Source organism: Bos mutus, chromosome 15 (assembly GCF_027580195.1).
Source record: "Bos mutus isolate GX-2022 chromosome 15, NWIPB_WYAK_1.1, whole genome shotgun sequence".
Taxonomy (NCBI): domain Eukaryota; kingdom Metazoa; phylum Chordata; class Mammalia; order Artiodactyla; family Bovidae; genus Bos; species Bos mutus.
The window spans coordinates 59,542,578-59,560,082 of record NC_091631.1 but is presented as its reverse complement, the minus strand read 5'-3'; the positions used below and the strand labels follow the sequence as shown (position 1 = coordinate 59,560,082).

The window sequence follows — 17,505 nt, the reverse complement described above, 5'->3', positions numbered from 1 at the left end:
CCACTATGGAAGACAGTAAGGAGATTCCCTAAAAACCTAGGACTAAAACTACCATATGACCCAACAATCCCACCACTACGCATATACCCTGAGAAAACTGTAACTGAAAAGACACATGTACCCTAATGTTCACTGAAGCACTATCTATAATAGCTAAGACATGGAAGCAACCTAGATGTCCATGAATGGATGAAGAAGCTCTGGTACATATACACAATGGAATATTACTCAGCCATAAAAGGGATGCATTTGAGTCAGTGCTAATGGGGTGAATAAATCTAGAGCCTATTACACAGAGTGAAGTCAGTCAGAAGAGAAGAACAAATATCCTATGTTAAGGCATATATTGAACCTAGCAAGATGGTTCTAATGAACCTATTTGCCCAGTAGCAATGGATATGTAAACATAGACTTATGGACACAGTGGGTGGAAGGAGAGGGAGAGATGAATATAAGAGGGTGAGATGAATATGAGGAGGAGAGGGTGGGATGAATGGAGAGAAGCACAGAACAGAAACACACATTAACATACGCAAAATAGCCAGCCAGTCGGGGAATTTGTTATATAACTCAGGGAACTAAAACTGGGTTTGCAACTAAAACTAGTTGCAAGCTAGAGGGGTAGGATGGAGTGGGAGTTGGGAAGGAGGTTCAAGAGGGAGGAGACGTATGTATACCTATGGCTGATCCATGCTGATGTATGGCAGAAACCAACACAATATTGTAATTATCCTTCAATGAAAAGTAAATCAAGAACTACAATGTAATCCTAAGCCACATGAGACCAGTAAAAAATGACAGAGATCAAAGTAACATTCCAACTTAGCATCTTTAATGGTGGGGTCAGGAATTACAGGACAGTTTCATGCCTGTTTAAAACATGTTTTATGAAGCAGTTGACTTTTCTTGAAAAATCTGTATTCAGGTCAGGAATCAACAGTTAGAAATGGACATGAACAACAGACTGATTCCAAACAGGAAAAGGAGTACGTCAAGGCTGTATATTGTCACCCTGCTTATTTAACTTATATGCAGAGTACATCATGAGAAACGCTGGGCTGGAGGAAGCACAAGCTGGAATCAAGATTGCCGGGAGAAATATCAATAACCTCAGATATGCAGATGACACCACCCTTATGGCAGACAGTGAAGAGGAACTAAAAAGAGTCTTGATGAAAGTGAAAGAGGAGAGTGAAAAAGTTGGCTTAAAACTCAACATTCAGAAAACTAAGATCATGGCATCTGGTCCCATCACTTCTTGGCAAATAGACTGGGAAACAGTGACAGACTTCATTTTGGGGGGCTCCAAAATCACTGCAGATGGTGACTGCAGCCATGAAATTAAAAGATACTTGCTCTTTGGAAGAAAAGTTATGACCAACCTAGACAGCATATTAAAAAGCAGAGACATTACTTTGCCAACAAAGGTGTATCTAGTGAAGGCTATGGTTTTTCCAGTAGTCACATATGGATGTGTCAGTTGGACAGTAAAGAAAGCTGAGCAGTAAAGAATTGATGTTTTTGAACTGTGGTATTGGAAAAGACTCTTCAGAGTCCTTTGGACTGCTAGGTGATCCAACCAGTCCATCCCAAAGGAAATCAGTCCTGAATATTCATTGGAAGGGCTGATGCTGAAACTCCAATACTTTGGCCACCTGATGCGAAGAACTGACTCATTTGAAAAGACCTGGATGCTGGTAAAGACTGAAGGCAGGAGCAGAAGGGGACGACAGAGGATGAGATGATTGGATGGCATCACCGACTCAATGGACATGAGTTTGAGTAAACTCTGGGAGTTGGTGATGGACAGGGAGGCCTGGCGTGCTGCAGTCCAAGGGGTTGCAAAGAGTCCAACATGACGGAGCAATTGAACTGAACTAACTTCTCTAAGGCAGACAACTTGAGTGAAACAATGTGAATTAATAAAATATCTGAATTACACAGAACATTTAAGAAAAAAAAATGTATCTAATACAATGACCAAAAATATAGGTGGCAAAACTATTTCTGGCAGAGGGCTGATTTAATTACTGGATTCAAATCATGTTATTTCCAACACAATGTTTTTATGTATATGGTTAGGGGTCCTCAATTTTGTTTTCTTTAGGACCTACTCTACTCTTAAGATTATTGTGTTATTTTACAATGATTTCCTCAATAGATGTTAACTTTAATTTGGTCTCTGCTGCTGCTGCTGCTGCTAAGTCGCTTCAGTCGTGTCTGACTCTGTGGGACCCCAGAGACAGCAGGCCACCAGGCTTCCCCGTCCCTGGGATTCTCCAGGCAAGAACACTGGAGTGGGTTGCCATTTCCTTCTCCAATGCATGAAAGTGAAAAGTGAAAGTGAAGTCGTTCAGTCGTTCCCGACTCTTAGCGACCCCATGGACTACAGCCCACCAGGCTCCTCTGTCCATGGATTTTCCAGGCAAGAGTACTGGAGTGGGGTGCCATTGCCTTCTCCGAATTTGGTCTCTAAATTTTTTCAAATAAAGCATAAAGTCTAAATTAGTATAGAATCAGATTTGGGAATTATGAGTGCTGGAGCCAATAATGTGGTTCCAAGGTAAACGAGGAACTTATTCAATACTTTTATGTTTCAGAAGTCTTTATTTAATATATTTAACATCTTTTTCGAAAGTCTAAGTGAACCCTGGTTTAAAAGATCAGTGTCACTGACAGGGAGTGCCAGAGTTACTAAATTCTGAATAGTGACTACTCACGTCACGTCACTGACACCGTTTCAAAGAAAATATTCAGCATATTCCTACCCTGAAAAATGAAGACACACAAGTCACAAGCAAAACAAACTTGAAATTTCATACTATGTCCACACCAAAGTCTGTCAGTAAAAAGCAAGCACAATACGGGAAAAGCATATCTGTGAAGTCTCAAAAAGATATTTTCTCAGAAATATCTATCAAAGATTTCTAACTTGAAAATTATACACACTCACTTTAAAAGAGGACAGTGATAACACATGCTGTCATTCAATTTTAATACATAACACCTTCTGGAAAAACCTGGACAAATTTTTTGGTCAACCATACATCATGGTATTAAATGAATATAATGTAAAAATGTAAATTTAGAGTATACTATAGAAACTGATGAGGATTCTTAAATTTTAGATAACCTACTGGTATCAATTAAAAATGAAAGGCCAGGGACTTGCCTGGTGGCCCAGTGGTAAAGAATCCACTTTCCAAAGCACAGGATGCAGGTTTGACACTTGGCTGGGGAACTGGGGTTCTACGTACCTTGGGACAGCCACACCCACGTGCTGCAACTAGAGAAGCCCATGCACCCCAACTACTGAGCCCAGGTGCTCTAGAGCCCATGTCCCACAACAAAAGAAGAGAAGTGCCCATGTGCTGCAAGACCCAGCAGTCAAAAATTAAGAAAAAGAAAGGCCATAAACTCCATACCTTTCCAACTGCTTCTGATGTTTCTCCTCTCTAGCCTGGGCCTTCATCTGTTGTACTTCAATAGTGTCAGGCTTCCTTCTTCGCATGTACAGTTCATGGTTTCCCATGCATAAGGCCAAAATCCGCTTATTGATTCTCAAACGAGGTGCATAAAAAACAAAATCCTAAACATAAAGGAGCCTGAATTTAAAATCTTCATGAAGGATAGTTCTTCCCACAATAATCTCTACAAAATTTCAACCTTTCCTATGAATTCTAATGTCATATTCCATATAGTTTAGAAATCATGGAATTTCTTTACTCCTTATGCCATACTTTCACAAAACTGGTTCCTCACCCTTTTGTTCCCTACTGGTTTTGTGGAAAAGTTAACATTCTTATCTTCTCAATGTATTAAATGACATTTATTCTTTTTTCTTCTCCAAAGAAACTATGAACATCAATTTCTTCACCTCAGAGGAAGATTTTTTGTTTGTTTTGCCTTTGCCATTAATCTCAAAATTGGACCTTTTTTCAAGTCTGTTAATCTTTTTAACCTAGAAATTTTCTCCATATCTTTGTGTTTTCAACAACTGAGCTAAAATACTAGAGTATACCTGACACTAGAGCAATTAAAAAAACTATTTAAATATAAAGATTTCTTACGTTCAAGGCTTTGAGTTACAAAAATCCAAAGTTCATTATGCAATACTCTCTAAGCAAGTTAATGTAGAGGAGGTTACCTCCACTAATTCTAGCCACAAACATGCTTTTTTTAAATAGGAATGGTGATTGTTTCCAACCATCTCCTAATAAATATTGCCTATTTTATAGTTAAATCTCAGTTAAAATAAAACTTTGAAAAGGGCTACTTCTCAGAACCAATTCAATGAATACACAATAATATCTATTATTATTATTGTCGTTCTTCAAGTGCTAGCATAGCAAAGTGGCAGAAATTTAAAGAGTTAATACATAAAAATAAAAAAATTTTACTTACAGGTGCCTTTTTGTCAATCGGCTTTATAACAAATTTTTTGTCATTAAATGAAATATTTCTGATTTCACTCCAAGGAAAACCAATTTTAGGTGTTAACCTCAAAAAAATAAAAGCACCCTTTAAGATGAATATATTCTCATTATAAAAAGAAACTGACCTATTCCAGTTAAGTTCAAAGTCCCCACTGTCCAGAATCCCTAATCCCATTCCCTCCCATCTTGAGCTCACCCCTCTTTCACATTCCCTATCTTTATCTGTAGTCACACTTCCAACAGGTACTCTAACGGAAACTCTTTCAAAATTTTTAAAGGAAGAAAAAAAAAGATTTCATCCACAAAATTTACTCTTCAGGTCATTTCTGTTTTTCATTCAAAACTTTCAAAATTTTCTCTTCTGAATAACATAGCATTTTAACTTGCTTTGTAATATATGGAAAAATAGGAGAGTAAAATCAGTAAAACACTCTCTTTTGGAATTTGTATTTGCTTAGGAATGTGTACTTTATTAGATACTTGCAAATAATGAAAATAAAGTTCTGAAGCCAAAATAAAAAGAAACATCTTAGAAAAAAGCATTACTGGCATAGAGTTAAGAGGCTCATGTGACATGGTAAATAAAAGGAAGGTGTAAAATAACTGTAGCTATCATTACTTAAAAGTGCTCTAAGAGCCTGACATGTTATACATTCTGGGTCGATTTCAAAATAAAATGCCACTGTTCACTATGCATGATACAGCAATATTCTACTTTATTGATGTCTAAAAACATTCAAAATAATTCTTATAAATGTTCAAACAAAAAGTGCTTTAAGATACAGTAAATTATACACCTATAATTCATTGTCTCACTGCTGCTGATTATGCATGTTAATTTCAATTTCAACCTACAGGCCAGGCAAAACATTTAAGTAATCACTTTTCATCTATGAGAGAATAAATTTTAAGTTATCAGATATAACTCACAAGACATCAGGAAGCATACTTCAAATAGAAGTGAAATCACTCTATTTGATAACAATACTTCTTGAGAAGTAGAACTCTGAAACTACAAGATGTTGAGAAAACAGGTATGTTATGTGAGAACCTATCTGATATTAACTAATCTTTTAATATGGGGGCAAGAGAGCAGCAGTTAAGAGTAATCAGGCCCCAAGAGAACTTTACACATAAGATTAAAGCCATATACAGACTGCTGAATAAAGACTAATTCACTATTCAACTAATTTACTTACTTGTCATCATGTTCATAAATATTCAGACCCAAAGCATCAACACCTAGCCACAATTCAGTTCCTTTCTTATTTTTTATTTCAAAATAGTTGACTCCATACATTTCTAGATCCTGTGCAATCTTCAAGTACTCCATCATAGAATCTTCCCTGTTGAAATAAAGCTGATTTTAACATATATAAAAATAAGATCAAAAAAATTACAAAACATTTTGGATTAAAGTTTAGTGCTTTACATGTATTCATATAAGTCTAATAACCTTTGAGGGATAATCTGATATAATAAAAGTGTTATTAAAAAAAACCTTAATTTGAGGAAAAACACTAAGAAAATAACCACTCAATACCTTAGCATTCCTCTATGTTCTTCATGCCAGTTCTGTATTCTTTCTTCCCACTGTTCTTTTGTCAGCTTGTGTTGCTCCAAAACACTGTAGGGAAAGAAAAAAATCTATAAAAATGTCCCTTAGATTCAAAATCAATACGCTTTTAAAAAGTCTAGAATTATTCAAGTCCCTTAACTGTGGTAGTCATACAAAGCTAGACACATGTAAAACTGCACAAATACATACACACATATACACAAATGACTGCATGAACACTGAGGAAACCTGAATGGGGTCAGTGGATGGCATCAACGCCAACACCCTAGCTGTGATACTGTACTGAAGTCATGCAAGATGTTACCATCAGGGAAGGCTCGGAGGATACACAGGACTCAGACCTCATTACCATTTTTTATTACAACTGTGTGTGAACCTACAATTAACTCAAAATAAAAAGACTTTATGACCCTAAAATTCTTTTACATTTAGAAATAGTTACATGGATAGTTTATGGGAATTCAAATGTTTGCAATGAATAAAATACTGCATCAAAAACAGGGAAAGTAACTTTCTCATGAATAATAAGAAAGATCGGAGAGGAAAAGATCAAAAATCAGAATTCTTCTTTGCTTCTATGTATTTACTTTCTTTGCTGCTAAATTTAATTTTTATATTTTCTACAGGTATACTTTTAAGTAAGTTTACAAGTGAAAAGGCATTTTTTCCACCACACCCCCAAGCTTCAAGTACCTTATTAGTTTCTTTTGTATCATTTCAGTGTTTCTTCTACAAATGTAAGCAAACATAAACAAACGTTTTTATCTTCAACACTTAAATTGAACACTTCTTCACAGCACTTAAATTTTCTCATTTTTCTTAATACTCTCTTGCCATCTGCCCTCTGTGCTCATCAAGAGGCAAGCCAGGGCAATGTAATGCAATGCAATGCAGCCAACTGCAGAAATGACAATGTTAATGAAATCTGAATGCACAAGTTAATTAAACTGAATGCCACTAAGATTTATGTTCCCTTGGTATCTCTAATTTTCTTGAAGAGATCTCTAGTCTTTCCCATTCTGTTGTTTTCTTCTATTTCTTTGCATTGATCGCTGACAAAGGCTTTCTCATTTCTCCTTGCTATTCTCTGGAACTCTGCATTCAGATGCTTATGTCATTCCTTTTCTCCTTTGCTTTTCACTTCTCTTCTTTTCACAGCTATTTGTAAGTCCTCCTCAGACAGCCATTTTGCTTTTTTGCATTTCTTTTCCATGGGGATGGTCTTGATCCTTGTCTCCTGTACAATGTCATGAACCTCTGTCCATAGTTCATCCGGCACTCTATCAGATCTAGCCCCTTAAATCTATTTCTCACTTCCACTGTATAATCATAAGGGATTTGATTTAGGTCATACCTGAATGGTCTAGTGGTTTTCCCCACTTTCTTCAATTTAAGTCTGAATTTGGCAATAAGGAGTCCGTGATCTGAGCCACAGTCAGCTCCCAGTCTTGTTTTTGTCAACTGTATAGAGCTTCTCCATCTTTGGCTATAAAGAATATAATCAATCTGATTTTGGTGTTGACCATCTGGTGATGTCCATGTGTAGAGTCTTCTCTTGTGTTGTTGGAACAGGGTGTTTGCTATGACCAGTGCGTTCTCTTGGCAAAACTCTATTAGCCTTTTTGCTCTGCTTCATTCCGTACTCCAAGGCCAAATATGCCTGTTACTCCAGGTGTTTCTTGACTTCGTACTTTTGCATTCCAGTCCCCTATAATGAAAAGGACATCTTTTTTGGGTATTAGTTCTAAAAGGTCTTGTAGGTCTTCATAGAACCATTCAACTTCAGCTTCTTCAGCTTTACTGGTTGGGGCATAGGCTTGGATCACTATGATATTGAATGGTTTGCCTTGGAAACAAACAGAGATCATTCTGTCGTTTTTGAGACTGCATCCAAGTACTGCATTTTGGACTCTCTTGTTGACCATGATGGCTACTCCATTTCTTCTGAGGGATTTCTGCCCACAGTGGTAGATATAATGGTCAGCTGAGTTAAATTCACCCATTCCAGTCCATTTTAGTTTGCTGATTTCTAGAATGTCGACATTTACTCTTGCCGTCTCCTGTTTGACCACTTCCAATTTGCCTTGATTCATGGACCTGACATTCCAGTTTCTATGCAATATTGCTCTTTACAGTATCGGACCTTGCTTCTATCACCAGTCACATCCACAACTGGGTATTGTTTTTGGACTGTGAAGAAAGCTGAGCGCCGAAGAATCGATGCTTTTGAACTGTGGTGTTGGAGAAGACTCTTGAGAGTCCCTTGGACTGCAAGGACATCCAACCAGTCCATCCTAAAGGAGATCAGTCCTGGCAGGACTGATACTGAAGCTGAAACTCCCAATACTTTGGCCACCTCATGCGAAGAGTTGACTCACTGGAAAAGACTCTGATGCTGGGAGGGATTGGGGGCAGGAGGAGAAGGGGACGACAGAGGAAGAGATGGCTGGATGGCACCACCGACTCGATGGACATGAGTTTGAGTGAACTCTGAGAGTTGGTGATGGACAGGGAGGCCTGGCATGACGTGATTCATGGGGTCACAAAAAGTCGGACACGACTGAGCAACTGAACTGATCTGAAGATTTATGTTCTGGTTTTTTATATTAAGCATCTCAAATCTCCTTCATTTCCATTTTATATAATGTATTATTAATCTGCATAACTGGTTTGCAGGTATCTAAAAATTCCCACTTTGGAAAAGAATATGGAAAAGAATAGACATATTTTATGTATAACTGAACCACTCTGCTGTACACTGAAAGTAACACACTGTAAATCAAATATCCCAATATAAAATAAAAATTAAATTAAAAAAAAGAGAACTTCCCTCACTGTCCAGTGGTTAAGAATCCCCCTGTCAAAGCAGGGGACACAGGTTTGATTCTTGGGCGGAGAAGATCCTACATGCTGTGAGGCCAACTAAGCCGGTGGGCCACAACTACTGAGCCCTAGTGGAGCTCGCTGTGGGCTATCTGAGGCAGTGGAAGCCGGGTAGAGCCCCCAGGGTTCCCTGTCCCCAGTCCAGGAAGCTGAGGCGCTAGTCAGGGGCCACTTGTCCGGATTCCGCCAAGTGCCTGCTTTGCCTGGGGGCCTTTGCGCACACCGCCATCCTGGCCGCCGGCCACCAGCACCCAGCTCTCTCCTGCGCTGCAGAGTTCTCTGCGCCCCAGGCTGCCCTGGCCGAAACTCGTTGGTCAAGGCCCCAAGCACCGTGCCTCCTGCTGGACTCGGCACCCCCAGCGCCTGGTCCAGCGCTCACCACCGCACCCGGCGCACTAAGGCCTCCTCAACCCGGCCATATTGCGTGTGGGCTGGACCCTGCCCCCAGAGCCGGGCATTCCGGAGAGCCAGGTCCCCTCACCAGACTGCTGCCGCTGGCGTCTCAGGCCTCAAAGACAAGACAGGGCCCCAGGGCCCCGCCATGAGCTTTCTGGAGACCTTGGCCCTGAGCTTTGGGGGGTGGGTGGGGGCTGGGGAAGAGACTCTAGCCTGAGGGTGACCCAGCATCTGGGTGAAGAGGTGCTGGGAAGGGCAGTGGTCACATGCGGGTGAGATGTGGTCTATAAAATTAGAGCATCTATATAATACATATTTCCCTGGTTTCTGTCCTTCTCTTTGCCCTCCTTCCTCTAGGATTGTACCTTCTCTGATCTCAGCCCAGCCCCTTCCAGAGTCCCTAGTGCATGGAATAAAGTGGTTATTAAATCTCACCCCTGCCAAAAAACTGACTCTAAATGACTCTAGAGCCTGCAACTACTGAGTCCACATGCCCTGGAGCCCATCCTCTGCAACAAGAGAAGCCACCTCGATAAGAAACCCAGGCACCACACCTGGAGAGTAGCCCCCACGTGCCACAACTAGAGAAAGCCTGTGCACAGTAAGGAAGACTCAGTACAGCCAAAAATTAAAATAAAAAACTTGAAAAAAAACTTTAAAGAAAAAAAAAAAACAATTACTGAGGGGTGGGTGGGGAAGCTAAATCTTCTGTCCAGAAAAAAAGGAGTCTTTTCTTCATGATAAGGCTAATGTTTCACCTTGGCTTTAAATCTATTTGATTTAAACGACTTGTGCATGTATGTGCATGCACACATGCTAAGACATATCCCAGTCTGCGATCCCATGACTGTAGCCCCCCAGGCTCCTCTGTCCATGGGATTTCCCAGGCAAGAAAACAGGAGTGGGTTGCCATTTCCTTCTCCAGGGGATCTTCTTGACCCAGGGGTGGAACCTATGTCTCTTGTGTCTTCTGCATTAGCAGGTGGATATTCTTTACCATTGTGCCACCTGGAAATCCCTTTACATGACTTAATTGTCTATTTTCTCAGGAAATATTTTCTCACTTCATCATTTATCATCCCTGCCTATCTATATTACCAGATACACGCACATCTCAGAGACATTTTCGGTTCATTTTCAGACCACCTCAACAAAGCAAGTTACACAAAATTTTCAGTTTTCTAGTGCATACAGAGGTTATGGTTGTACTATACTGTATGAAGTGTGCAACAGCATTCTCTCCATAGAAACAATGTATATACTAAAACTTAAAAATACTTTATTGTTAAAAAAAAAAAAAAAGGTAACCACCATCTGAGCCTTCAGAATGTCATAATCATTTTGCTACTGGAGGGTTTGAAATATTGCAAGAAGCCTCAACCTGATAGAGATACATGAAGTGAGCTAAAGCTGTTGGAAAAAAATAGTGCTAACAGACTTGCTTGATGCTAGCTGCCACAAACCTTCAATTTGTTAAAAACACAGTACCTACAGTACACAATAAAACAAAGCACAAAAAAGAGAGGCACGGCAGTATACTTATTTGCGTGAAGCACGCAACAATCACATCCATGTTCCTCACCAATTATGCCCAGTGCCAAAACAGAAGAGGCAAAAATTTGTAGAGTGAATAAAGGAATCAATTATTTTCCATCTTTTAAAGAACACTTTAAACCCATGCTTCCCTCCTCTTAGTTTTTTTATCACAGCCAAATTTCTTTCGGGAACTGTTTGTATTTACTGTCCTTTATTGCTGCACCTCACATCACTGCCCCCACTCTACCGCAATCTGGCTTCAACCCCCAACACTCTACTAAAACTGCTCTTACACTGGAGATGTCAATAGGTTCAAAACTGACATTTTCCTTCTCTGAAATGGGTTCATTCTCACCTTGAAAAGCTATTGCAAACCACCCAGATACCCAAGTCAGAAACCTGGTACGGAAAAACATGCATATCTAGCTCTTTTCAAAAGAGAGGGATAGTATCTGGTGGGACTGACTATTCCTATCAGCAGACTGCTAAACTCTACTGTGGGAGACCAGATTGTTTATCTGGGTTTTTCAATACAAGGATTATAAATATCCATCAAAATCATTAAATTAAGGTATTTGATTTAGGTTCACCAAATAACCTGATTACTAACTTTCCCCCAGGCACTTAAGTGATAAAAGTGTGTTATATACTATACATGGAATCTGGCTTCCCTCACAGCTCAGTTGGTAAAAATCCACCTAAAATGCAGGAGACCCCGGTTTGATCCCTAGGTCGGGAAGATCTGCTGGAGAAGGGATAGGATACCCACTCCAGTATTCTGGCCTGGAGAATTACATGGAGAGTCCATGGGGTCGCAAAGAGTCAGACATGACTGAGCAACTTTCACTTTCATACATGGAATAAAATCCATGACTAAAAAGTATATCCTCCATTCTAAACTAAAAGCTTAATATTCTGACATTATGGATTTCTTTTAAACTTAGATAACCTGAATGAATCCTCCTGAGACTAACAACTTGAAGGACACCTGACTGGACCTTCAAAGTTAAAAACCAAATCTTGAGCAGCACGTGCTATCTTTCTTCTTCCTAAATAGATGGGGTTTCTCTAGGTCTCATAGACCTAGAGAACAAACTTATGATTGCTGGGAGGAAGGGACAGGTAGGGAGTTTGGCATGGACATGTATACACTGCTATATTTAAATGGATAACCAACAAGAACCTACTGTATAGTACAGGGATTCTCTGCTCAATGTAGCATGGCAGCCTGGATGGGAGGGGAGTTTGGGGAGAATGGATACATGTATATGTATGGCTGAGTCCCTTCTTTGTTCACTTGAAACTATCACTATATTGTTAACCTGCTATACTCTGATACAAAACAGAAAGTTTAAAAAAAATAAATAATTTTTTAAATTAAAAAAAAAAAAACACATCTGAAATGCAATTCTGCTGCTGCTGCTAAGTCACTTCAGTCGTGTCCGACTCTGTGCGACCCCATAGACAGCAGCCCACCAGGCTTCCCCGTCCCTGGGATTCTCCAGGCAAGAACACTGGAGTGGGTTGCCATTTCCTTCTCCAATGCATGAAAGTGAAAAGTGAAAGTGAAGTCGCTCAGTCGTGTCCAACCCCCAGCGACCCCATGGACTGCAGCCTACCAGGTTCCTCCGTCCATGGGATTTTCCAGGCAAGAGTACTGGAGTGGTGTGCCATCACCATTCTACTACACTAGTAATCAATTACTCAATTCAATGCTTAAAAAATCCGAGACACTGAATTTTGGGTTGGACCAATAATTATAAACAGACTAACAAGTATCTCATACTCCTGATTCTTTCAGTGAATACTATATACTATTATAACTATTACTGTTATAATATTAAAGAGCAGAACAGTACATAACATTTAATGATCAATTACTAAACCTCCTGTACTTAATGGTACCTATAAAGCATACGGCAACAGAATGTAATTTACTAACCAAAATTGTTAATGCTACAACCAAAGGAATTTTAATAATAAAAGTAGACATAAAGTAGTTTTGATTTCTTCACATTTAGTACCTACAAAAAAGAAATTACACTTAAGAGCTTAAATATTATGAGGAAGTAATAGAGAACTTAAATTTTAGGTTAATAATATGCAGTTTTGCCTTTAAATAGAAATTTTAAAATTCAGGAATCTGTGCAAATAGTAATAATTTCTCTGGATTCTAAAGAAAAATCCCTATCTACATTCTAATATCAGAGTCATATATACTACTACCATTAAGAACTGAAATGTTTAAAAGTAATATTTGATGTAATTTCTAAATTTTATAAATAATACTACCAACTAACAGTTGTATCACACTTTACAATTAAAACTGTAAAGCACACAGTTCATGAACTGTAATTATAAACATAAGGCTGACAGAGCAAAACTGTTACCCTCATTGTGCAGAGTGAGACATTAAGGCTCAGAGAGTGTAGGTTATATACCTGAGGCCACATAATTAGCAAAGGGTAGAATCAGCATTTAAAATCAAGGCCTGCTAATGATGCTTTCCTGCAGCATGCTACTTTAAAATAACTGTTATACTGAAACCAAGTCTGCCTAAACCAAATTCTCTTACTGGGTTTTTTATTAATCTCTATATGCAAAGCTTTTCTGCCTTTCCTTGTCCCCTCTGACTTCAATCCTGTGCTAACTGAACACTAATCAACCAACAGCCAGATGACTAAAGCTGCTGTTGTCAATATCACTATTAACGTTACCATACTAAAACTGCTATTATAGATATCAGCATTAATGTACAAACTCAGGTTACTTGGCAGACCCCCAAGTCATGGGCCACCTAGCCAGAGAATCTTAAACCACAGACTTCTGACTCCCAAGCTGTCACAAAACAATGATTAATTCTAGCCTCTTTGTTCTTTCCCTTTAATAAGCACCTAACTCAAAGATCAGGTGGGAGTGGATCTGAGACTTGCCTCTCACTCCCTTGTTTGGTACCCTGCAATAAATGGTGTACTTTCCTTTACCACAAACAGGTGTCAGTAGATTGGCTTTCCTGCATCTGGGGAACAGACCCGAGTTCAGAACAGGCAGTAGTATGCTGCAGATGAGAACAGAGCACTAGACCAAGAGTCCAATAACCAGGTTTAAAAAGTCTTTTGGAATGTCAGAAATTTAATTTTAATTCTATGGAGGAAATGTAGCCTGGAACTTATTATTTTCAAAAACACTTATTAAGCAATGGTCTACCTGCATGAGAATTTTTACTAATAAGCAGCAACAGTCATGCCTCCTCAAGCCCAAATTATCACTGCCTCCACTTACTGCTTATCTGTGAGAATGAGAAGAGACAAAATGTTTAAGTAATTACAGAGTACATAAATCTATGTAGCTTCTTGGTCATAACTTTTAAAAAGTATACTCTAACCCAACTGGCAACTTAAAAATCTAAAAAAATAAAAAACACAACCATTTACAAACTTCTAAAACATGATTTTTCAGAGACTATAGCATAAAAGCATGCTTCACTTACCGCTGGGGGAGAAGCCTATCATTAGCCAGGTAGCCTGGTTTATGAATCTCTTTATTATAATCTCCATACTTGGCTTGGACAGCATAGGAAGCCAAAAGAACTGCAGTTTCTGGTGGACAATATATCTCATCATTTAATATAGCTTCTTTAACTTGCAAGAAAAAAAGTCTCTGGGTTATTTCTTGAATTAACTCCTCAGAAACATCTTCAGGAAAGAATTTAGCTCTAAATTTGAATTGCAAAGGATTCTCTTTTTTAACATCTTGCTGTGTCACCTGTAATAGTAATTTCAAGTATAGTCAATAAAAATCTTAGGTTCATAGTAACTGACCATAGTCACATAATATCCTCTTTTGGTACAAAATAGGATATAAAACATAAGATTCTAAATCTATTAAGATTTTAAACCTATAATAAATGTGAGAAAAAGATTCCATGCTTATGAATGTGACTGATCACTCACAGATCCTAATTAATAACCTAACTGAAATTTCTCCAGAGCAACTTATCCTGAAGATGTTTAAATTAAGATCAAAATACTTAGCAATACCTTATAGTATTTCTTACTGCTGAGTTTTCAAATAGGAAAAAAATGAACATTTATTTTTTTGAAGATGATACTAAGATGGTACCTTAGTAAATTAAAAGACATGACACCTTTAATGATTCACAGAGATAACTATAAAAAGAGGTTTAAAATCAGTTAGACTCTGAGTTTTTCTGGCTCAGTCTGACTGATTTAACACGATCAAAATTAACTTCAAAGCAACTTAATTATTAGCTAGACATGTTATCATACACACTTTACCTTCTTATTTAGTTTAAGCCATGTAGAATAGCCCTTGCTGTCCACATACTGCAGCCCAAAAAACCAGACCTCACGCAAACCAACTGTTTTCACCACCTTAAAAAAAAAGTTTATTTCAGTTCAGCACTCACATTGTAATCAGAAGGCACTATACTTCAAAGGAAGAACAAAACCACATGGAAATTATAGGTTTACTCCTTTGCTATAGTAAAGATCTTTCCTAAATTTAACATACTAATTAAAGGAATATTCCTAAAAATTTAAGTTCAGGTTTTATTAAATTTCATGTCATTTCAATCTTATCTGATCCACTCTTCTGTATGCCCTTTTCCTTCTCATCTGCCAACATGACCCTAACAGATAGAAGAATCTGGGGAAAAGATACAGAGCTATCCTAATCCCACTTTTCTATTTCAATTTATCACTGCTCCCAACCCAAACTATACTATCAAGTAGCCCAAACAAATAGTATCATTTGGTAATAAGACTCTCTGAGGACATGTAACTGCCATGCCTCAGGCTATCCAGCTGCTGCTTTCACCTCCATTCCTACCTACCTTCACTCAGCATCATATATTCTATGTTCTACTCTCACTGAGCAAGAAACCATTCTTGGAACATGCCATAAATTTTACCCTTCTATACCTTTGCTCATGCTTCTTCCCCTCCCTAGAATGTTTCTTCTGTACTTTTATTTTTCTTTGCTTTTCTCCTGTACTTTTACCACCTGTTAAATAATGTATTTCTCAAGGCCCAGCTCAACTAACATGCTTCTGTGAATGAAGCTTTCCTATCATCTAGACAAAATTAATCACTTGGTCCTTAGTAACTCCACAGTACTTTATTTATACTGCTGCTTAAACACTTATTTTATCATAATTATTATTAGTACAGTATCTATTTACCTTCCTTGGCTGTTTAAAACTAAGGACAAAGATTACTGCCTTATTCATCTTAATATTCATGTCATTTCCAAGAATGACTAGCTTGTGGTAGGTACTCAAGAATACGTGAGTCTGAGTGAACTCCAGGAGTTGGTGATGGACAGGGAGGCCTGGTGTGCTGCGATTCATGGGGTCGCAAAGAGTCGGACATGACTGAGCGACTGGACTGAACTGAACTGAACTGAAAGTGGTAAGCTAGGATTATTAACTCACACTCAGGATTTTGCCAACAAAAGCATATTTTTAAATCTGAATTTAAAATGAGGGAGGTGAGAGTTTATTAGGACTTTAAAAGCTTTACAAAAAGATTCAACATTAGTTCTTTAGTAAACATTCTTGGTTTAAAACAAATATTTCTTTTAAAATAAAAATCTAAAAACATGCCAGGCTTTTGGTTTCAAGATGTAAATGGAACCCTTCAGTTTACTTTCCCTCTTGAAAAAATTTCACTGAAATGACACGAAAATTAAAAATAAGAAAAAAATTTTAGCTGTAGGAAAAAAAAAATTTAGCTGTGCAAGGAAAGGTTACCACTTTAAAAAAAAAGAGAGAGAATTGTCTGAATGATATGGTATATAAATATCCACAGTGACAGCAAAAGCTGATCAATGCCAAACAACCAAAACTTGAACGTGGACAAAGGAGATCCCAGATAATTTAACTTTGGCAAAAGATAGGTTGTCCCAACACAGCCACAGAAAACATTTCAGCTCAGAGTGGCAGGAACAAGAAATGTCAAGAGCAGCACCAAAGCAGCAAGCCTCAGTTTTGTCTCCAGGCTTTCTGTGAGTCACAACACTGCTAAGTACAAAAGGGATCTGCCAGAGGAGCACAAGGGACAGCCTCTTAAATTCAGACTGTCACAACACACACCAGAAAAGTAAGAGACCACAGCTGGGAAATTCCTTTAACAAGCTCCATCTTTCCCTATTTCTGAAAGTCTTGTAGGAAACTTTAAATCATACATCTACAAGTAAAAACATACTTGGGCACATAACTATAATATATGTATATTTAGCACATAACTATAATATATGTATATTTATTTATAAGTTATACATATGCTATCACATTAATATATCAGAAAGCCCATCCTAAAAAATTAAAAGCAAGATAAAAATACAAACATTTTAGTATTTTTTTCTTGCACTATAACAGATGATGCTGAGTATTCCTGGGGGTAGTACTATTATAGTCCCACATGCAGAAGCTAGAAGAGGAGGCCAGTGAAGAAAGTCAGCAAGTAGCAAACCAAAGGATCTCACAAACTCAACCAGAGCCTCTTCACATGGCAGATGGCTTCAAGCTGACATCCTAATCAGAAGTGAGGGTTTGCTACAGGTGGATTCATCTGATAGAACTCCTGCCCCTAGGCCTGCTGGTCTGACCCTGAACCTACAGACCTTGACCTGACAGCCAGCTCACCCATATAC

The 17,505-nt window shown here is 38.3% G+C and overlaps 1 protein-coding gene across 2 annotated transcripts in view; it reads right to left on the bottom strand.

Annotated features, from left to right (window-relative positions):
• RDX (radixin) overlaps nt 1-17,505 on the bottom strand; it is a 101,340-nt gene that overhangs the window by 57,388 nt on the left and 26,447 nt on the right. For both annotated transcript variants that reach the window (XM_070384248.1, XM_070384246.1), the window contains exons 4-9: nt 15,129-15,224; nt 14,321-14,595; nt 5,980-6,063; nt 5,636-5,782; nt 4,405-4,501; nt 3,426-3,589 (exon numbers count right to left, since the gene is read on the bottom strand). In XM_070384248.1, the coding sequence (XP_070240349.1) occupies nt 3,426-3,589; nt 4,405-4,501; nt 5,636-5,782; nt 5,980-6,063; nt 14,321-14,595; nt 15,129-15,224 (863 nt within the window). The remainder of the gene's footprint in view (nt 1-3,425; nt 3,590-4,404; nt 4,502-5,635; nt 5,783-5,979; nt 6,064-14,320; nt 14,596-15,128; nt 15,225-17,505) is intronic.